Source organism: Trachypithecus francoisi, unplaced genomic scaffold, assembly GCF_009764315.1.
Source record: "Trachypithecus francoisi isolate TF-2019V2 unplaced genomic scaffold, Tfra_2.0 Lachesis_group18, whole genome shotgun sequence".
Classification (NCBI taxonomy): Eukaryota; Metazoa; Chordata; class Mammalia; order Primates; family Cercopithecidae; genus Trachypithecus; species Trachypithecus francoisi.
The window spans coordinates 6,143,128-6,165,985 of NW_022681463.1; the positions used below are offsets into that span (position 1 = coordinate 6,143,128).

Sequence of the window (22,858 nt, forward strand, 5' to 3'; positions counted from 1 at the left end):
ACCTTATAATCACATATCTGACAAAATTAGGATCCAAGAAACTAAATTTTACATAAATATCTTGCATGCCTAATGCTATCACATGATGTATTTTGATAGCATGTAATAAGGAATTTAAGAGTTATTATAGCTGTCCTCTTTATTCATCTTTTTCAGGGCCACTTTGCTTTCGTGCGTGCGTGTGTGCGCGCGCGCATGTGTGAGCGTGTGCGTGCGTGTGCACGCGTGTGTGTGCACGTGCGTGTCTGTGTGCGTGCGTGTGTGTGCGCGCGTGCTTGTGTTTCGGGGTCACTTTGCTTTCGTGCGTGCGTGCGTGTGCGCGTGCATGTGTGAGCGTGCGCGTGCGCGTGCACGCGCATGTGTGCGTGTGTGCACGCGTGTGTGTTTATCTCCTGTCGTTCCTGAGTAACCTTTATTTTAATGGACTCTTTTTTTGTCTGTTTTTGCTGCCCATATGAGAGCACTCTCTGAGCTCAGCTTCTTCCTCACTATTTGATCTCCTTTCATAACATGTGGCAAAGTGACCCCCCCATTACTCCAGGGCAGTGGTCTTTTAAGGTGCACACAAACTTTTAGCTTTTTCTAGATGTTACAAGATATTCTGAGGCCTATTTATGCAAATTTCTAGAGCCCGTTTGCAGGGCTCAAGCTTGGATGGGGCTCCATTCTGCATTTGCTGCAATTTTCAATCACATTTCATGACTGTTTTTTCAATGTCTGATACTATCTGGAGTCTTAATTTCCCACCCTCTCCATTTCACAGGTCTTAGCATCTTAGATACCATCTTCCTCACGCAAGCTGCCAAAAATCTTTCTTGTTACTCTAATCACCTCTTTTTGAGATACGGGCCGCAAATCTAAAATGGAGGCCTGAAAGTTGGAATGGTGGCGATGAGATGCTCCCCACTTTCTCAGGGAGGGTGCTGGTGGCTCCCACAGATCGTGGGCTTCTCCTGGTATATGTGGCACCGGGGGAGAATGCCTCACATCTTTGGAGGTCCTGTTCTAATTTATATCTAAGCCCACATCGATGTCCACTTTGAAGACTTTCCTAGGGATGATCTCATCTAATGTCATTTTACAGCTTTTCTTATTGTCCTTATCACCAGGACTCTAAAGACACACATTTGGACTCTCCTCCCCAAAGTCTTTAGGAATTTCTCCTCTACTTTGATCTAAGTATTGTTGACACATGGCTCATACACTAAGACAGTAACATTTTGTAAGTAAAAAATATCCTAAAGATCTATTCTTTTTTAATGCCACTAATAAAAAGCACTTTGAAGAGTGTACAGCATGGTGACAATAGCTAATGACAATACACTGTATTCTTAAAAAATGCTAAAAAAAAAAAAAAAAGAAAGAAAGAAAAGAAAAAGGGCCTGGCACAGTGGCTCATGCCTGTAATCTCAGCACTTTGGGAGGCCAAGGCAGGCAGATCACTAGAGGTCAGGAGTTCGAGACCAGCCTGGTCAACATGGTGAGACCCAGTCTCTACTAAAAATACAAAAATTAGCCAGGTGTGGTGGCAGGCACCTGTAGTCCCAGGTACTGAGGGAGGCTGAGGCAGGAGAATCACTTGAACCCTGGAGGTGGAGGTTGCAGTGAGCTGAGATTGCACCACTGCACTCCAGCCTGAGCAACAAGAGCAAAACTCCGTCTCCAAAAAAAAAAATCTAAAAAAGTGGACACTAAGTGCTCTTAACACAGAAATGATGGCTGTGTGAGGCATGGATTTGTTAATTCGCTAGATTTAACCATTCCACAATGTACATATACTTCAAAACAACAGGTTGTTCATGACAAAAACATACAATTTTATGTCAATTAAAAATAAATTAAAAAAAAAAAAAGAAGTTGGCTAGGATGGACTTACTGCTTCAGGCCTCTGCCCCACGTCTTCCTATCACCTTCTTGTCAGTCATCCCAACATTGAGCTTATGGATTTGCTGTGTTTTTGTACTTAGGGTTATTTATTTACCGAAGGAACTGTGTTTCACCCTATGTTCAGATATTATTTTCTAGTGAGTTCTACCCAGCCGTTTCATTTAGAATCTCAACCCCTGTTCCACCCTATGCTACTATCCTGGGTCTATTTATTTCTCTCAGCAGCAATAATCCACTTCTAAAGTATTTACTCTTTCACTATGTTTACCATCTGTTTTGCCACACTAGAATGTAAACTCCATGAAGAAAGATATAGACATGCCTAGAATAGAGCCTGATGCATAGCGGGTGATCAATAAAATCTGTTAAATTCTAAGTGTTCCGCTAAGAAGCACTTCCTTTATTTTTTGCAATTCTTAAAATTAATAATTAAACAGTAATTGTCTCATTACTGATCTATGAGATCTGGCTGAGAAAAACTGCAATGTTCCCTTTTGAGCATCCCTGTTTCTAGACAATGGATGCAGAAACTTTTATAATCTAGTCTCAAAAGTTTTCCTAACAGTATTTTCCTGCATGATGACTCTCCTCTGGGTAAATTATTTCACTTATCATGTGATGAAGCAGTATTTTTTTTTTTTTTTTTAAAGTGGAGTCTCGCTCTGTCGCCCGGACTGGAGTGCAGTGGCCGGATCTCAGCTCACTGCAAGCTCCGCCTCCCGGGTTTACGCCATTCTCCTGCCTCAGCCTCCCGAGTAGCTGGGACTACAGGCGCCCGCCACCTCGCCCGGCTAGTTTTTGTATTTTTAGTAGAGACGGGGTTTCACTGTGTTAGCCAGGATGGTCTCGATCTCCTGACCTCGTGATCCGCCCGTCTCGGCCTCCCAAAGTGCTGGGATTATAGGCTTGAGCCACCGCGCCCGGCCTGATGAAGCAGTCTTAATTTTTTATTAGATTGTGATAACTGGAATGCCCGATGCATTTTCTTGACTTTCTAACTGGTGAACCTTTACATGGAATAGCTGCTGACTTTCTGAATTGATTTGATGCTGCTCTTTGGAGGCAGGGGTGGGGATGGGAGTTAAGAAAATGCCATGTAAGTAGCTTTTCCCTAAGAGGCTTAGAGATTTGAATAAATATTATTTATATTTAATGATTAAGAGCTGCTGGCAAGCCAATAATTGGATTTATTTCTATTAAGAATACATTAGGGCCACAGTACTGCCATGGGCGCCCCCAGGCGAAGTCAGAGCATTCACGAGCCCAGAACACGAGGCTGGCTCCCTCCCCAGGGCTGACCTTCATTGGCTGCTTCCCTGGCCGCAGAGAGACAGGCGCTCACAGCCTCATAGGAAGCACTCAGTCGGGTGTTGGGGTCCCTCTTTGGCTTGGGTGGAGGCTGTTTCCGTGGAGATGGGAGGCTGCTGTTGTCATCCATGCTGAACACCGAGTGCAGCGAAGGAGACCAGATGGACGGGCCAGCGAGGCACTGGCCCAGGCCATCCACGGCCATGCAGACTGACATGGAGCTGGGGTGGAAATGCCTGGGTCCACTCTTGTCTTCAGTTCTTAGGGGGAAACAAAACACAAACAACACCACGCCAGAGAGGCCCAGATGCATTATTCCGGTAACAAGGAACCTGCTCAAGCAGACATAATGATGGCTTTTTGGCAAGCAGCCCTTCCTGCTGTGGCTGGAGGACGTGTGCAGCCCTCTGGTGACCAGTTGGTCCAGAGAAGGCCACCCATCCTCTGGCTCGGGCTTTGTGATGAAAAGCACATGAGCCCGCGGGATATCCATCATGATTACTTTTTAAACATTCTCACACAAACGCAACACTACTTAAGGGCCTTCGCAATTTCCATCAGGCACTCGCTGAATGAATTCTTCACACTCTGATTATTAAGCAAATCAAAAAACCAGAATTTCAATCTGAATGATAATTTCTGGCAAATCCATCTTAATAGAGAGTTACTGATGCATCAAATACTGGGAGTTCATCACCATTTCCCCTCGCAAGAGGAGGATAGACTCTACTTAAAACTCTCAGAAATTTACATTTCAGTGTTCTCTTTCTCCCATCACTCTCTTTCCTGCCATTTAAATTCTACCAGAAATTATTTAATTATGTGCAGAGCTGTTACTTCTCCTCCTTGACTCTGTGCGGTTGGCCAGTGCCAAGAAAACTGCTGGTATCCAGTAAATAAACAGAGAAATACTTCTTCACTTAATTTTGTATCCGGAAAATACATACATAATCAAATTGAGAAATTGGGGTGGCCGTTTAGTTCCAGCAGAGAAAATAATACACATTATTTTGGAAGTCATATAAAATTAATAGTTATCTTGTTTAAAAAAAAAAATTCTTCTGGCTTCACATGTCAACGTAATCATGTGCTAGGAAGATGCCAATGCATTCAGTCTACAAGGAGTTTCCCAGCATTTGTTTTTATAATTCTATCTTTCTGTGGCAGAACACCAACAGGGCTAGAATCCACCACAAGGCAGAGCCAGCCGCCCATGTAGAAAATGAAAGCGCTGAAGGTGAAAGCGTGGCACTCAGTGGATAATTTGTTTTTCCTGTAATGTTTAATTACAGTCTTTTTTTTTTTTTTTGTACAAAGGGGATTTTTTTCAGTATTTAATCACTGAGATATTTGAAGCTAATTAACAAGATACACATTGTCATTTCCACTTTAATAAAAAAAAATTGACATCAGCAGAAATGGGAAAGGAGAGTCATTTTCAGTGAGAAACTACAAGATATTACCAAGTTTCTATAGCAAAATAAACATCTCTCTGACGACGAATTAAGGTCCAAAGGAAGGAACTCCTTGCTCTCCCTCTTAGGGGTGTTGTGGTTCACGAGTGTCTTCATCGTTCTCAGAGAGAGGAGAATGATCATACGGAGAAGGACCAGGTGGTCTTCATGTTTCTGTTTTAAGCTAAGCATCTAAAGTGAACTTTGACATAAAAAGCTTTCCCCAAAGCTTGCTTTATTGGAAAAGAGAGATGTGACAGTTTACACAGGGATATATAATACACTTACAATCTATCTATTGAGTTCACTTCTTTCGTGTTTTCAGAGTGGTATCTCCATTTTTTGAGTCAGATTTCCACAAGTTTCTATAAGCCAGCCTTATGTCCGTAACACTTGTGTAAAATGTCAACAGCCAAGCTATATAGTTTTGCTAATACAGAAACAGTAAATGCTTTAGAACTAGAGTGTGCTTGAGGTAGTTAAGTGACACAAGCATGGCAAGTGAGGCAGTCATCATCACATACGAATGAAGGAACGCAGACAGCCTCGAACTCATGAGAAGACAGCACAGGAAAGCATCTTTTTAGACTGCTGCTGTTTCAAATAACAAACCACGCACGCCTGTTCCTGTAACTCCTCTCATATTCTTTGATGAAACTCTGCATGAAGGGCTATATGAATTTTCATGACTCCATTGAATCAATCACAAAGGTCATTACAGTTGCATGCTCTCTGCTTTTACCTTTTGCTTCCTTCCTCTTGCGTGTTCCTGACCTCTAACTTCTCTTTCTGGTAGGGAGCGTTCATTTCACTACGGAGCCGGTCATTTTCCCGGGCAATGTCTGAAGCATTCTGAGTGACGAGGGCATCATAGGTTTTCAGCCCCATGTCCTCTGTGTTCTGCAGAAAGCTATTGATAGAGGTCACCTCTTGTTGTCTGATGCTCATTTTCTGAAGCAGGTGCTGGCGTGCTAAAAATCCTCTGATAACTTTTATAGAAGAATCATGGGTCAGTAAACAGAGGAAAAGTGAAAAACTCAGACATGCACAAACAAAAAATCACAATATACTTATCTCTGAGCAGTTATAAAATAAGATACATTTAACCCAGAATAAGAATTTATCTAAATCAGCAGTGATAACACTAAAGGCAAAGCACTTTGACCTGAATGAGATCTTGCAGGCAATACTGATGATAAAGGCCTCCACACTGTTTTTGGTAACACAAGCTGGACACTGATGGACTGGAGTTAAATCGATGGGAAAGAACTAGGTCCAAATCACACAGAATTTTGGGGTGTGCCTCCAACTGCAGCATTTTGGGATGCACGAATCATCTTTCATTACGTCACATTATTACATAAACACCTAAGGCTTATGGGGTTTGTCTTTGGAAATATCACGCATATATTGTTTCTAAGATTATGATTTAATTCCTAGAGAAATTAACACTATATTTAAGACTCTGGAAAAAGACTATATAAATACAGGACATCCATCCTGCTCTCTGGGAAAGGACGGCTAGAAAAATGTGTAAAAATTGGGGGAAATGAGTGAAAATGCTTTGAAATCAATATGTCAGTAACAAATACAAGAATTAAAAACAAAAGACCACCATTTAAAGGGACCTCTGTGTGTAAGACACTCTATTACATCCTTCAATTCTGAAACTCACTGACAAAACATACCACTATCTCAATTTCAGACACAATGGCACTGCTCTTAGCGAAACGAAGAAAGTTCCTCCAGGTCAACACAACCGAAGAATAGTAGAGCCAGGGTTCATATGTCCCCAAGCTTAGGAGGTGAAATTACATTTCCTTAGCCTGCAGTTGCACAGACCTAATCTCTAACTCTCCAGGGGGCAGATCACCAACCAAGAAAGTCACAGGGAAGCATATTTGCAATCACTGTTAGAAAGAACTTTCTAACAATCAGCACAGGGAGGAAGTGGATCAGGCTGGCTCATGGAAGAGTCGCTTCCCAGGCCCTGAGTGTGCACAAGGCCAGCACAGTGACCCCTTCTCATGGGTGAAGTGGACAAGTGCAGGTGGAGGAATTCTGATGAGAATCTTTTCAAACTTTATGATTCTGTCTCTCCCCATTTTAAAAGTTTCTGGGATTATAAGGAGTTGGTTAAGATGATAGAAGACTGATAACTTCAGGAAAGCCAATGTCTGCAGCAAAGACACTTTATTCTTGCCCTTGGGAAAGGAAGGAGCCTATAAAATATTAAGTGCTTTAAAATAGTTCATGGTTATAAAATAACAAATATGAGGGGTACCTATGATATTGACTTTGATGTCTTTACTTGAGTAGCTAGTGGAAAGTTGAACAGAACATTCCACTATGATGGCTGAAGAGGAAAATGATATGTGGATATCTGAAATGCTGAAAGCGGTTTTTTCCGATGGCACTACTGAAGGTTTAGTTATGTTGGAATGCAGTTGCATTAAGTTAACCGTAAAACAGTCATTCTGAAGTAACCTAAAAGAAAAATGTTAAGCAGAGCGGTACAATCAGACTTCCAGGAAGATAAAATGTGGAATAAAGTGGAGCAGTAGGAACCAATGGGCACCTTGAGCGAGAAAAAGGCAGAAGACTTGAGATTGGCCTGTTCACTTGTTCTTTCTTGTTACACTAAAAAAACATAAAAACAAAAAAACAAAAAAAACAAGCGAGACATTGGCTTTCGGAAGGGTGAAAGTGAGAGTATATTCAAGATGTTTAATCTCTTGGAATAAAGAGAAGATTAATGTGGATGTGCCAGACTTCTCCTGACCTCCCACTACAGCACAGCTATTCACTGGATTCACATTCACCCGGAGTCTATTGTCCCGCCTCCAGAAGACCTCATTTTCTCACACTTCATCCCACTAGCCTTTTAAAATGCTTTAAAAATGTTACACCAGTTGCTAAATATTGATATCTTCAATAAGGGGCAACTGGTAAAAATAAAATTGCCACTAATGGATGCTGATGTTTATTGTCTTTCAGACAAATTCAGAAGACTGCTGCTAAGACATCTCCCATGTAAGGTCTTAATTTGCAGATATTTTTCATCCGAATGAAATGAGCATATACAGTCAGAGAAAAAACTTCTGGTAGGAATAATTTCAAATTAAAATGATTAAATTTAAAACTAAAAGTTACAGCTTTCTTTCCCCTGGATATTTTTAAAGAAAAATATAGAATTCTTAAAAAAAAAACTGGAAATGGTTCCAGATCATATAAATTTTTAGTAAATTTAATATTAGCAAAAAACATTGAGGGAACTGTTTTAAGAGCTATGAAAATAAAAATCAATAATCAATGCTTTGCATTTAAAACCCTGTAATTTAAAAATACTCATATTCATTATTTCACTTATGCAATATGAGATTATGGTTTCTATCTTGATGTCATTTTTTAAGACTCTTTTTTTTTTGAGATGGAGTTTCACTCTTGTTGCCCAGGCTGGAGTAGTCCAATGGCACGATCTCGGCTCACCACAACCTCTGCCTCCTGGGTTCAAGCGATTGTCCTGCCTCAGCCTCCTGAGTAGCTGGGATTACAGGCATGTGCTACCATACTGGGCTCATTTTGTATTTTTAGTAGAGATCGGGTTTCACCCTGATGACCAGGCTGGTCTTGAACTCCTAACCTCAGGTGATTCACCTGCCTCGGTCTCCCAAAGTGCTGAGATTACAGGCGTGAGCCACTGCGTCCGACCTTTTAAGACCATTCTTAATTTTTATCTTTAGAAAAGTGAACAAGTAATTACAGTTCTGTTCATATTTTCTGTTCCAGGTCAATAGGGTACAGCAATTTAATCTTTGTTAAATAGAACAGAAATTTCTAATGGGGCAAAATTTCTTACTATTATATTTAAGGGACGTTTTCAGGAGAATTTGTGATCCCCTGTTCTGTCTTTAGCATTATATTAAATGAGACTCTCCCTGTCCCAGTTTCAGCTGAGGCTGCAGATAAAGCTCTGGATGCCATTGGTCCTGGGTGGGGCCTGAGGCATTGCTTTGCTAGCCAGATCCGTGGTGAAGTTGGTGCCACTGGTGTTCCAGGGAAACGTGGTTTGGGGCAGGGCCAGACATGCAAATAGGACTTGCAAGGGGGAGATCCAAAACAGACCTGTGGCCTGCCCTCTCCCCTGCACTGATGAAGGTTGACGTTAAGAAGGCCAGATCATCACACACTAGAAAGAAGATGCCTCCTTTACCAAGAGGTGGCAGTTGGCCCTTTCTTGTCCAAGGCTCCCCCATGCCTCAGCCTGGTGAAAGTGGCTTCAGGAGGCCACCCAGAGATCTTGGCATGTGGCTCCTTGGGGTTGGCAGCCACTGTGCACTGTGATATCTCAGAGGCCATGGCTGCAGTTTTCACAAAGATGTGGTTTTCACAAATAACGTGTACAGAGAGAACAATGAGACTCAAACAGAGGGTCTGCAAGGTGCCCAGGGGTTGAGGGGTGACTTGCAAATGACCGGCCAAAGGAGGATGTTGCCAGTTAGAGAAGGAAGTCCCTGAAGTGCTCTGGAATATGTGGAAAGCTGCTGAAGTCTGCCCCAGCTGGAGGAGACCAGCGCCAGAGTACACCTGTGTCATCAGAAGACTTGCCAGAAGCAGGTCTTTTTATCTTTAGAAGACTTTTTATCTTCCTCAGAAGACACCTCCTTACTTCTTCCCCTCCTCATTAACCCTGGAAGACCCCAAGGCAACCTGAGTAGGTAGGGATCAGTCCCATGTCCAGTAAGGATGGGACAGGCCTGCAACAGCCAAGAAGGATGTTTTAACTTAGAATGAAGTTCTGAATTTTGATCATTATTTGAGCTGGATGTGTTAAAATCTGAACAGAGACTGTTCAAGGGACTAGCATGTAACAGGGCTTCTTATTTTATTTTATTTTTCTAATCTTGATTTTTTTTTTTTTTTTTAGAGGTGGGATCTCACTCTGGCACCCAGGTTGGTGTGCAGTGGTACAAAAATCTCACTGCAGCCTGGAACTCCTGACCTCAAGGAATTCTTCACTTCAGTCTTCTGAGTAACTGGGACTATTGTTGCGTCCCACCATGCTTGGCTAATTAAGAAATTTTTTGAGAGATGGGGGTCTCACTATGTTGCCCAGGCTGGTCTTGAACTCCTGGACTCAAGGGATCCTCCTGCCTCAGCCTCCTGCGTAACTGGGATTACAGGTGACTTTTTATTATCAGAAAATGAAAACACCCATTGGAAATTCACACAGGGGCATACCTGAATGAATCCCATAGAAAAAGTGGACAGAGGCTTGAGAAGAATAAAAGTGATTTGGGGATCCTATTAGGTTTCCTTGTTAGAGTAACAGTTTCAAATATATTGGAATTGAGTTCACTATATCTCACTAAAAGCTAGCATATAGATCATTTCTTCCTCTTTTATTCTTTCAGGAATATATATATAAATATATAAAAATATTTATATAAATATATATTATCAAATATATAATATATATAAACTATTAAGCAAATTAAAAATCTATTATGCATGTACATCTTATGTGAGGCATAGTTATGTTTTTAAAAATGTACCCGTTTTCAATAGTCACTTGGATTTTGATAGAAAAAAGAATTCCAACTGGAATCTCTTCTAAAGTTAAAATGAATAGATACTATCCGCTTTCAAAGATAGCACTCCAAATATTATTGTCACTTCATAAAGGGAAAATAAAGTCAATACTTTTTCCAAGGCACATGTAGAATTACAGAAAATGTTGTTTGGCTCATCGGCTTGTTCCAGTTCTCCAAACTCTGGTGTCCCTGTGGCGCTACTGAAATGACACAGGAATTTGGTGCCATAGCTGCACCTACATGCCAGGTGAGACGTTTTTCCTGCTGCACAGTCAATGTTACATTCTTATTGTCCTGTGCTTTTGGAAAGAATTTAAAAGCCTGAGTATTTTCAGGGTAATGGATGCATAAATAGTAAGAGATGTATATTCCCTCTTCCAAATTGTGGTTTAGGGAAATTCAATATAAACTTTTGTACAAAAGGATGTCTAATTAAAACATGACCAATGTCTGCAAATGTTGATTTTGAGACAGTTGCATAGCAAACTAAGCCACAATGCTTCCTAAACACCCAAAAACTATTTGCCTGAAGATAGCATCCAGGAGTGGAATACAGTGGCCACTAGGGTGCAGACCCCATTGACATTTAAACTTAGGGATGCACTAAAAGATTTTGCATTTCACAACTCAAAGAAGTTCAGAAATGTTGGCATATAAATGTTACCTTTTTGGCAGGTTATAATTTTTCTCTGCAACTGTAGGCACAAATCATTGAGTTGGTCAGCATGCCAGTATTTTAGAAACACTTTTCGGACTCCCATCTAAAATGCAAACAGCAGGGAAACATTTAACAGCATGAAGATACCAAAATGATGATGGAAAAATAATCAGACAAAAGATTTTTCCAGCAGAGGATTAGAAGAAACAAACTAAGAAAATTAGAGTACATGTCTCTGATGCTTAAACACTATTACATTTAATCAAAATCCCAAAGGCTTTGTTGTAATAAGTATGTTTTCTGCATGTGCCACATTGTTTGCAAATGGTTACACACTACTGATGTGGGTTGTACCATGTGGTGCAAAAGAGAAACACTGGCCTTGACTATCAGTCACAAGACCATCCCCATAAATGGATTCTCCCATTCTAGAGCTAGACCCTCAAATTTCCTTCCTCTTCTCATAGCAGGGAGTTTGAGTTTTGAGTTTACAGAAAGAAAAACAAACACTCAAAAGACCAAAATGAAACATAAAGCTAACGCATAAAATTGTTTTAACTTCAATAATTTTTCCCACTATGCCACATATGATTGTAAATCAAATGTTTGTACAATTGCAATTACAGAACTTCAGAACTAAAGTTTAAAAGTCTCAAGAAAGATGAGAAAGTCATCTTTGAGCAACAATCTTCTGGATGTTTGCACAAACAGTAGTTATGGGATGAACATACTTTTCCAGAATTTTTAAAAAGAAATTTTAGCATGACATGAAATCAGTTCCTATGACAAGCTCTAGTGGCACGAGAACTTATCCAAACGTACTGATATCGATGAAGACAGCTGCCAAAGAAAATTCTTAACACAAAACTGTAAGCCACATTCATGCACTTTTAAAGTAATTCTCTTGTGTGTGGTGCTTATTTGAAGAATTCACAGAACTGAGGTAGGTGTGAGGAATACCCCTCACATAGAAGGCACTCACAGTCTCTTAGGAGAAGCAGACACAAGTACTTGCAGGAGAGCCTGGTGAATCTGAATGTGGTGTGCCAAGGAAGCTCTGAGATGATATTCGGTTAGATAAAGTATTATTTGCAATACGTTTATAATCATATTCTTAGCATTTGAGACAAACACCATTAAAGTGAGAAGTCTAACGTGTGCTCCCAAGCATGAACTGGGGACATTAAAATGATAACATCCCCCAGCCTATGCCATACATCACAGTGTCACCAGAAGCTGACACGTGTGTACACACCATTAGGTACGGGAAAGGTTTATAGGTCAGCCTTGTCTTCAGAATGGTTGGTCAGAGATGTTTTATGAGCTATTTCATATGAAAATGGAGTTTATTCCAAACACACTTTGTCACTTCACCCCTTTCCACCTAACTCTTCCCTTACATGATCTGCTGTCTTAATAAAACACAGTTTTGCCGAAGATTTTGACTGAATCCTGCATTATGCGAGTCAGGCTAATTAGTTAGATCAACGGAGAAAACTCTTAACTACTGGTCTACTTCAGAGCCTTCTGGCTGACTAGATGTTCTTCTTCATTTAGTTTAGTTTCTTTTAGTTGGTTGAAATTTGAGACAGTAACATGAGTGGGTGGCTACTGAGATTGTTACTTTTTTTTTTCATTGTATTGCCATTTTATCTTCCCAGTTATTTTCCATAATTCATAGTCTTTTTTTTTTTCTCCTTCCCAACTGCTGACTTATTTTGGCAGTCGACAGGAAGAACAGTTGGTCCTGTCTGTGAGCTCTGCAGAACAAATCTGTGAGACAGGCATTGGAAAGGAGGGAGCATGTCACCTCTCTGTTCATCATTGATTGTGGGATGTAACTCATTGTGGGAGAATAACTCCCAAAGACAAACTTCATCCAAACCTGGGTTCCGAAACAGAACTCCAAAGGAATGATGGCTGGTGATACTCCACAATGGATGATCATTAGGGGAATTAACATATGGAAGGAGAGCAACATGCCTAAAAGACCTGTGGAAGGGAAACACGAGAACAGGATTCTAGTTCCCCTCTCTTAATTCAGTGGAGACTCTGAGCAGGAGGGGAGGTGGACAAAATGAGTATGTCCTCTTACAGTGGCATTTCTAACAGCCATTCCACAACCCAAAGGAGGTTTATCTTGAGCATTGTGCTAGATTTGGGGATACAAAGGAGGCCTCCATCCTCGTGGAGCTCATAGTGTACTAGGGAAGGTCAGCAGTGAGCAGATTGTGGCAATTGTCCATGCTCAGGACAGAGAGTTATGTCCAAGAAACAGCTTTCAAGAAAAGAGAGTGATCAAGGTGTGATCAGGCAGGGTTCAGTGAGAAGCATGTTTCCTAAGCCATTTTGTCTTGAGGGATAAGCAGAAATTTCCCAGGGCATCTTGAGATGGTGGGTGTGAGACGGAGAAACTAGCATGTGAAGGGCAAGAACCAGAAGATAAACCATCTGAGGGTATAGTTATGTGGACACGGATAAGGGAAGAGGCTACAGCTGTAATTGCTGGCTACATCATGAAGAGGCCTATAGGAAAAACAGGGAAATTCTCCCGTGAGCAATTTGGATATGCTGGGAAATGTTAAGAGGACCAGATCTAAATTTTATAAAAATATTTTTTTGAAATTTGTCTTGAATTCTGAAAACTGTCTAAGAATAGATTGTTGAGCTGGTCATTGGCAAGGGAGGGAAAAATACTCCAATTAATCATTTAGGTTTGGAAGATTCTGCAACTGTTGCTTCCCTGTTGACCAACTCCTCTGTATCCTTTACAACTGAAATCAAACCTCATCTCCATTACTAGAATTTTTATATCCACCTTTCCATTTCCTTTAGGGCTTTGACACCTTCTATTTGTGTTCCCAGATCACCCTATAAATGATTATTTATCCTATTATAGTGCTTTGTATATATTTGCCATTATACATATATATACACAAATATATATGTATTTGCATCTCCTGAAGAATATGGACACATATTCTTGAAATGCACAAGTGGCAGGGATGTGGGCAGGACGAATTCAGATCAGAAAAAAAGAACAGAAGATAAAGAATTGTGAAGCCCTTGCATAAAGTGAGTCACAGAGACGGATGATAGCTTCTAGGGTGAAAATGAGGTAAGATGGAAAATGAAAACTTCAGTCAGACCCTGGAGTCATTCAACAATCCAGAGGTAAGTCACGGAAGGTGGCAGGTGATAGAATAAGTCATGGAAGAAATAAAAGGAAAAAGAAACATGGGGTGAAACTGGCCTACCGGTTTGTATTGTGACATCAGATCTCCAACCTCCATCGAGTGAATCTGAAGCCCAGAAGCCCCTTGTAACTTACAAAACCCTTGGCTGTACCTCAGCAGTGCAGATTTGCATAGCCATCACTACATCAAAAACCCACCAGAGAAGTGGAGAACAGGTCCACCCTTCCAACTCCTCCCACTGCAAGTGTCTGCCTTCCTCTCAATCTTGCTTCAGTTGCCAACCCTGCTTCTTCCCAGCCATTATCCTCATTATCTCAACCCATGGCTAGGTGCAGCCATCAGCTGGGGAACCAGGAGCTAGCTGACCCTGTTGTCTCCTCCTCTCAGACAAAGGAAGTGGGGAAAAGGGGAAACTCAGGATGCAGTATATTCAGGAAACAGACAGTTTTGGTTTAGATATGGAAGGTAAATTACAGGAAGAGTAGACACAGAGGTTGAAGTGAACTTTTCTTGAAATACACTAGAGATTTCGTGAAGCTCTTGATGGTGGGTAGTTGAGAAGCGGATTGATGGTTTCACAGGGCAGATCTGCATGTCAGGTCAGCTTTGGAAGTGGAGAAAAGGACTTCTTTCTGGGAGCCATGGATTGGGATAATGGCTGGGAAGAAGCAGGGTTGGCAATCGAAGCACAAATGAAAGGAAGGCAGACATGTGCAATGGTAGGAATGGGAAGGGTGGACCTGCTCTCTGAACCCCTGGTGGGTTTTTGATGTAGTGATGCCTGTGCAAATCTGCACTGCTGAGGTACAACCAAGGGCTTTGTAAGTTACAAAGGGCTTCTGGGCTTCAGACTCGCTCAGTGGAGGTTGGAGATCTGAAGTCACAATACAAGCATCCTATCAAGACATGGCTAAAGACTTTGTTGCAATGGCTGGGTATTGTGCTTGCTGCTATTACATTCATTCAGATTATTTTGTAAAAAAATTCTTCCGTCAACTACTTGGGCATATTTTAGGGGTATCCAATGGACTATTTTATTTCATCTAGTTTTGTATTATGTAACTTATTTATGGTTTGGCAACATTTGTAGATACTCATTGGATGTTTTAAGCATTTGTTTGACTGTACTTTTTTTTTTTTTGGAGATGCTATACTTGTAATAAATGTTTGGTCTTTCTGAAAACAATGAAATTAGCAGTTAAGTAGTATTTTGGAGTTCTTCCCCAGAAACCATTCTGAATGTAGTCTTTATAGTTCTCTACTTTCACTGATGCTAGGGATTAATGAAGATACAAATTTAAGAATCCTTCTTTAGCAGGGAAACACAGATAAGATCACATATATTCTGAATTTTCATGGATTTACACTGTTTATTAATGACATTGACCAAAAGAAAATTATTGACCATTTTTGTTTTTTTCCTATGGAATGAATGTTACTGTATAATCAGTCTTACAGTGTTATATCAAATCCAATAAATTAAGATTCATTAAAATTAGACCAAAGGTTCAGATCACCTACATTTTTCATTTTGGTGGTATTCTCACATCAAAGAATGTTTCTCACTAAGCAGAGAAAAGGAGAGGTTAAAATGTTCTCCAACTGAGCCCTCTCCCTGTGCACTGCTAGATGCAGAGTGTTCCTAGCTGAGATTAAAATGTTAATGTCATTCTGACTCCTGTAAAAGTAAACCATCTGTGAATTACAGTCATCGCTATTTTTATTAGAAAACCATTAGTTTTTTTTTTCTTTTTAAGTGACAGATTTTAAAAGATTAAACAAAATTGTCATTGATGACTTCCAAAGCTCCAATTACCGCTACAATTTTTAGGTGTGTGTGTGTGTGTGTGTTTTTTTTTTTTTTTGAGAGGTGTAGGCTGTGGAGGTACAGACAAATGCTGGAGCGGTGCTTGTGCTAGAGTGTAGGTGGCACGGATGCTGTGTTAGTAGAGACTTCAAGGGAACCTGTAGAGCACTTTTTTTTTTTAAGACAATTTTTAGGAGTGCTGAGTGTTTCTGGCAGTACTTTTGGAACAGCATTTACAAAAAAAAATATAGCTATTATCCTTTGATATTTTTCTGCGATGCACATTTCTCTCTGTATTAATGAAATTGAGAAAAACATCTAATGTAGAACTATTCTTACATATTGATAGTTTAGAAAAATAGGGACACCTCTCATTTCGTTATATCTATGAATTCTTTGGGAGTTGAAGAAGCGTATATTATTTGTATTCTATGTGTGACTTAATTTAGTTTACTCATTTACTGCTGCTAAAAAATACAATCAGTAGTTGTTTCCCATGCAGGTAAAGTAAAGGAGAAAGCTCAGGTCACATGGTTCTGCTTTGACAGAAGGACATGTCAATTAAAACAACAAAAAACACTTCAGTTACTTACGGAGACATAGAAAATTGGATAACATTTATTTTGGAATAATAGTACAATTTCCTCTAAGGAAATGTGCACTTGTGATGTCTACAACAGATGATACTAGTAGGATTCATCATCTACAAAGGAGGGGCAAAGGAACAGAGTGTCCATAACCCACACTGTTCTAGTTAGATCTTAGAAATCATCTCGATCAACCTCTTCAGTCTTCAAGAGAAAAAGATATGTTTTAGAGAGGACATATGACACTCACACAGTCCGTACAGAAAGTTAGTGCCAGAGGTAAGATGAATCAGAGCTCTCCAGGCTCCAGACTAAAAGAAACACATACCCTTGACCCTATAAAGTCTCAAATTGAAAAATGTGTATTAATCACTTGGAGATCTTGTCAAAATGTAAATTCTGATCCAGTAGGCTGGGAGGGGGCCAGTGATTCATTCTGCATTTCTAACACATTCCTAAATGATGTCGGTGACGTTAGTCTGTGGACCACGTTTTCGGTGGTGAGACCCTGGGTCACTCTCTTTTCTTGAAGCTTGACTTCTCTGACAAGCTCACCTGGTCCCCTGCTCTGTGTCTGTCATCTCTGTTCGAATGTTTGTCCGAAGCTGCTATGTTGCTGCTTCCCAGTGAAAAGTTAGCTATCCTCAGAATTCTCCACTGAATTCTCCTCTTACTTTTCATCATCTTCCTGGTAAGTTCATTATTCCAAAAGCTTTCACTACAGACTGCTCCTGAGAGCTCATCTTATCACCGAGTCCAGACCTATGGAGCCCATCTCATTGCGCACACATTTATGTCAATGTCTCGTGGGCACCCTAGCCTCACTCATACGTTTCCCTCTTGTCCTGTATTTTCTAGCTCAGTGACCAAAAGAACCATCTACCTGGGTGTTCCCTGAGCACCTCAAGCCCTGGAGATTTCCACAGGTCATTTCTCACACACTTTCCCATCTCATCCATCCCTACCCACTCTTGCCTTTCTAGGCCAAAGGAGTCATCATCACCTCATCACCCAAGCCAGAACCCCAAGCATCACCTAAGTTTGCTTACAGCTTTTTCCCCAGGCCCCATTCAGTCATAATTTCTGTTGAGGTTTCTAGAACCCACTTCCTGATTACTTTTATGAATAATTTCAGTAGCTCCATAAATTATCATGGGTCTACAAGCATCCATTTTTTAAACTATATTCAGAGTGATCTTTCTAAACATCAATCTCATTATGTTACTTTCTTGTCTAAAATTAGTTAGTGGCCTGTAATGATTTTCAGGATGATGTTCAGATGCCTTTGAAAGGTTTATTAGAGTTTTCTATTGTATCGCACTTTTAGTCTCCTTCCTCCCTTCCTCCTCCCTCTATTCCTTCCTTCTTTCCTTTTTTCCTTCCTTCCTCCTTTCCTTCTTCCCTCTCTCATCCCTCCCTCCCTCACCTTCCCTCTAAAATTTGTGGTAAGTACACTTAGCCTGATATCTACCGTCTTAACAAAATTTTAAGCGTATAATGCAGTGTTGTTAAATAGCGGTGTGATGTTGTATAGTAGGCTTCTAGAACTTATTCAATACATTCAAGCTTACTTATTCTCCAGCTATATCATATTGCTTTCTGATCCAAAGTGGGAATTCATTTTTCTCCTGTTTAGTGTGTACCTTATAATAATAAATCAATTACAATGGTACATCCACATCACTAATGTACCTTGTATACATCTCTACAGTAGTACTGGAGTCCTGGTTTTCTTCTTATTTGTGTACCGTCTGACTATTCAACTTGACTGTGAGATATTTATAAACTCAGATAATGTTGGAAAAGTATAAAGCTCATAATTCACACATATTAAGGTGAAGGAAATGAAACTAAATGGACGTGTACAATAGAGAAGGCAGAATTTTTAAAAAATGATTTTAATAGGCCCTTGCTATAACCTCAGATATTTAAAATTTCATTTGTCTACAAAAATTTTATTATTATTATTTTTTTTTTGCGGAGTTTCACCCAGGCTGGAGTGCAATGGCATGATCTCGGCTCACTGCAACCTCCACCTCCCAGGTTCAAGCGATTCTCCTGCCTTAGCCTACTGAGTAGTTGGGATTACAGGCATGCGCCACCATGCCTGGCTAGTTTTGTAATTTTAGTGGAAATGGGGTTTCTCTATGTTGGTCAGGCTGGTCTCAAACTCCTGATCCCAGGTGATCCACCCACCTCGGCCTCCCAAAGTGCTAGGATTACAGGCATGAGCCACCGCGCCCAGCCGTCAAAAATTAAATCTTAACATTTTCAACTTAAACTATTTGATGTATTTTATTAAAATACATCTAATAGGATTAAAGAAACAAAGATGCTAAGTTTCATATTTCCAGTGCCATCACCTCTGACATAGGATTATTACAGACTAAAATCTAGAATTTAACTCATCATCTCTCCTTCATCTGCTTTTTAACTCATCTTGCACACTGACTTCAATTTATTAGTCTTCTAGAAACTTCAATGATTTCATGTTGCCTATAAAGCCCTCCATAATATGAGCTAACCCTTTTTTATTTCTCTAAAAGAGGTGCTATTTACTATTATTTTAGTTTCCTGTATACTCTCCTGAAGCACAAAACCAATGTGAACCTTCTTTATAGATACTGTGCAGGGCCCACAGCATTCTTATGAATGGAGTTTTCACTGAATGATATCATTACTGTCTTCATACATTGTACAGGGCCCGTACCATTCTTATGAATGGAGTTTTCACTGAATGATATCATTACTGTCTTTATACATTGTACAGGGCCCGTACCATTCTTATGAATGGAGTTTTCACTGAATGATATCATTACTGTCTTTATACATTGTACAGGGCCCGTAGCATTCTTATGAATAGAGTTTTCACTGAATGACATCATTACTGTCTTTATATATTGTACAGGGCCCATAGCATTCTCATGAATGCAGTTTTCACTGAATGATATCATTACTGTTGTCAGTGTTGGGTTAGATGCCATCCCTTTATTTCTAAGTCTAAAATCATTGGACTATTTTATTAACATATATTATATTTTAATGAGAAAGGTCTTATTGTGAACGCTAACTTCTTTTCTGCAATTAAAATGCTTTATTTTCATACAAAATTAATCTTGAAAAATGTTAACCCCCTTGCTCTAAAAACAGCCCTAGTCTAGTAAATACTTCCAGCTTTTTCAAAGGATATGTACTATCATAGTTGCATCAAAAGTAGTCACATCTTTCACATATCAGTATTCTGGAAAAATTCCCTAGTAGTTTTTAAAGTGCCCAGCAATGTAAATCTGTTCCCAGTCTGTTAAGAATAGCTTTATTGATGGTGATACGAACAACACAATCTTTTCATGTGTTCTGATGTCTGCAGAGTTTTCCCCTCAGATTTGCTTTCCTTCCTGCTGATCTCAGAATGTCATTGTGCTCCTTCACAACCCTGTTCTATTTTTGCTATGCGATACCATTTCTGTGCCTACCAGGTCATCTCTTCCAAGGGAAACAAATCTCAAAATCCCAACATTTCTACATGTGTGCCATGAACAGGTCTTTACCTATAATTCATTCCTGGATCAATATCATTTCTCATAACACTCAGTTGCAATATATTTATATTTTTCCTGATGATGCTTTTCTCACATTTATTCATCCATCATCCTACCATCTGTCTGCTCTGAACATCCATTCACTCATTAGTTCATTCATTCCTTCACCTTTAATCATTCATTCGTGTATCCATTCATAAATCAAATGTTGCCACGCACCTTCTTCATACCAGCAGGGTACAGATGCTGGGACCACAAGGATGAGTGGAATACTATCTACCTTTTCAACAAGCTTAAAAAGGAAAGCATTGAACTAAATGCATCCTCTCCAGGCTGAATTCACATTTCCCCCAATTCATTCATTAAATTTCTAAGAATGACCATTACTTTTTTGTGTGTGAATATTTTACTATTAATACCTCTACATTCTACATTTTCATGGTTGCTTTGAAAAGCTACTAAATAGAAAAATTCTAATGTTCAGCCTGGCTCTGAATGTCTGAATGTACTTTTAAATGTTCTCAAAGGATACATTTATATGAAAATACATGTTCTCTTTGTTATAAATAGACTATTCTAAAGTTTAACTTCAACACAGAAAAGATAATTACAGCCACACACATCTAATAGAGCACTGTATCTTCTGGTATTTGAAGAAGGTGGTTTGGCTTGAATTACATATAATTATAGTTTAAGAAAAATTAATTATTCTTACCTAGAACAGTATGACCTACACAGTAGGCAGTGATGAATAAAAGCTACTATTTTGAGCTTACTAGTGAATGACTCACTATGTAATTCTATATGTAATTTCATTATGGAAATCATATTGATATGGTCAAGAGTGCTTAAAAAAATCACTTTTCCCAAAGAGACACATTGGGAAAAAGCAAACCAAAGCCACACCCAAACAAAGGCAATTAGCTTCCAAAGTACAGAGGAAAGTGTATTTGATAAGTTAACGTATTCAGTCAGAGCACACACTTGATGTTTCTTTTCAACAAAATGGCCTGAATCATGTCAATAATGGTTTGCCCCATGGGACTGTATGTCATAAATGGCCAAACAGCAGCATAAACACGGTCATGGCCTTTGGCACTCTTTGGGGTATGGGAGCCCTTGTCCTACCGTCATCTGCCAAATTCATGACATTTATACATTTTGATGTGTGCTTTTCTTCTAAAACCATGATACCATGTTTTTTTATCCTGCACATCTGATCTTACGTAGTTCATCTTTAGGAATACTGGTAGATATTCAAAAGTTCTGGCATTGCCTTCCGAATTCCCCGTATGTCTGTCCTGTGGTGTGCTCATGTTTGCTTTGAGAATCCCATTTAATTTTGTGACCGGTCTTCTGTTTTCAGCCCTAAAGAGCTAAATCTTTTCCATCATCTAGAGCTCCAAACATCTTTTATGGAGCAAGTTCATTTTTAAAAAGAACTTGAGTACATTCCTGATCTACATGAATATTTTGGTTTTAAATGAGATTCCACTCTTCAAGTCAATATAACTTAACGAGCACCTTCATTGTTGCCACAGTGAGGTCCTCTCCCCTCCCATCATGCTCTCGGCTTCCTCCCTTGTCCCATCCACAATGGCTGTCTCTTGCTTGAGCCACCACATTGGCTTGGGAACTTGTTTCCCAGCTCTGTCCTTGCTCTCTAATAACACTTTTTTTTAATTTTTTTTACATTTAAAGCATAAATCAGGTCATGTTCCTACCCTCTCTAAAATTTATCAGTAGCCTGCCTTGAACCTAAAATAGAATGCTGCACTTTGACACACAAGGTACCACTGGTTCTGACCCATTTAGCTCCAAGCACACCTTCTCCTTGTGGTGATCCTGTCCAGTTGGTGCAACCGGTTCTTGAGAAGAAAAACGTGTTAGCAATTACAAGGCTTCTGGCCATATAATAGGTGCTCAGTAAATGCCTATTGAATGACTAAATAATCTTGAAGTTAGGGAAATTTATATTGACATAGAAGAGATGGAGTTGGATCTCTCAGTAGGCACCGGCACAAACGCCCTTCTTTCAGCAGTTGTTAGGGGCCTCACATTATCCAGCAGGACTGAGCTTTGAAGGTCTGAAACTGTTGTAATAGCAAAGTTATTTTTGCCTCCCCAGAACTAAATTATTTCTTAATTCTCTCAATTTTTCTCCTTCGTGGGGCAATAATGAAAACATGAAGGTTGAGCAACACGACTTTGTAGCATCCCTGTCTGCCGTTCTCAGCTGGTTCTCTCTCCAGCTCTCCTCCTCTCCTGTCGGTTCTCCCAGGAGGTCCTCACCTCAGGAGCTCAGCACACTCACCCTGGGACCCTCGGTCCTGCCTCGGCATGTCCCCAGCTCCTTCTCACCCTTCAGATCTGGGCCTACATGTGACTGTCCCAGAAAGTCCCTGCATGGCAACTGCCCTGTCTAGGTCAGGAACCCTCCAGTTCACTACTGCAGTGTCCATTTTGCTCTTTTCGCACCTGGATCCTAATCTGTGATTATTTATTAGTTTAAAGCTGACTGTTTCTCCCCCAGCAGACTGTAAGCCATCACAATTGCCTTGCCTAATTTGGGGAACTCACAAGGTGATCAATAAATGCTTGTTAAATCAATCAATAAATTTGAAGTAGAGGAAAGCAGACGGATTTCTAAGAGATCAAAGTTGGATTAGGCATAGGACAAGTCAGTTTTAATCAGCAATTAGTGCCAGATAGTACTCTAAGATATTATTCTTCATGCATAATGAAGCTGAGTGAAAAAAGCTAAACTTACTCTAAAGGCAGAAACTGTCACACATGTCGCCCAAACTCACTGCAGATACCTTCATTT

The 22,858-nt window shown here is 40.0% G+C and overlaps 1 protein-coding gene across 1 annotated transcript in view; it reads right to left on the reverse strand.

The window, feature by feature from the left end:
- MYO16 (myosin XVI) overlaps positions 1 to 22,858 on the reverse strand; it is a 569,170-nt gene that overhangs the window by 100,496 nt on the left and 445,816 nt on the right. The window contains 3 exon segments of the mRNA XM_033177288.1: positions 3,187 to 3,455; positions 5,392 to 5,638; positions 10,908 to 11,004. Of these exon segments, the coding sequence (XP_033033179.1) occupies positions 3,187 to 3,455; positions 5,392 to 5,638; positions 10,908 to 11,004 (613 nt within the window).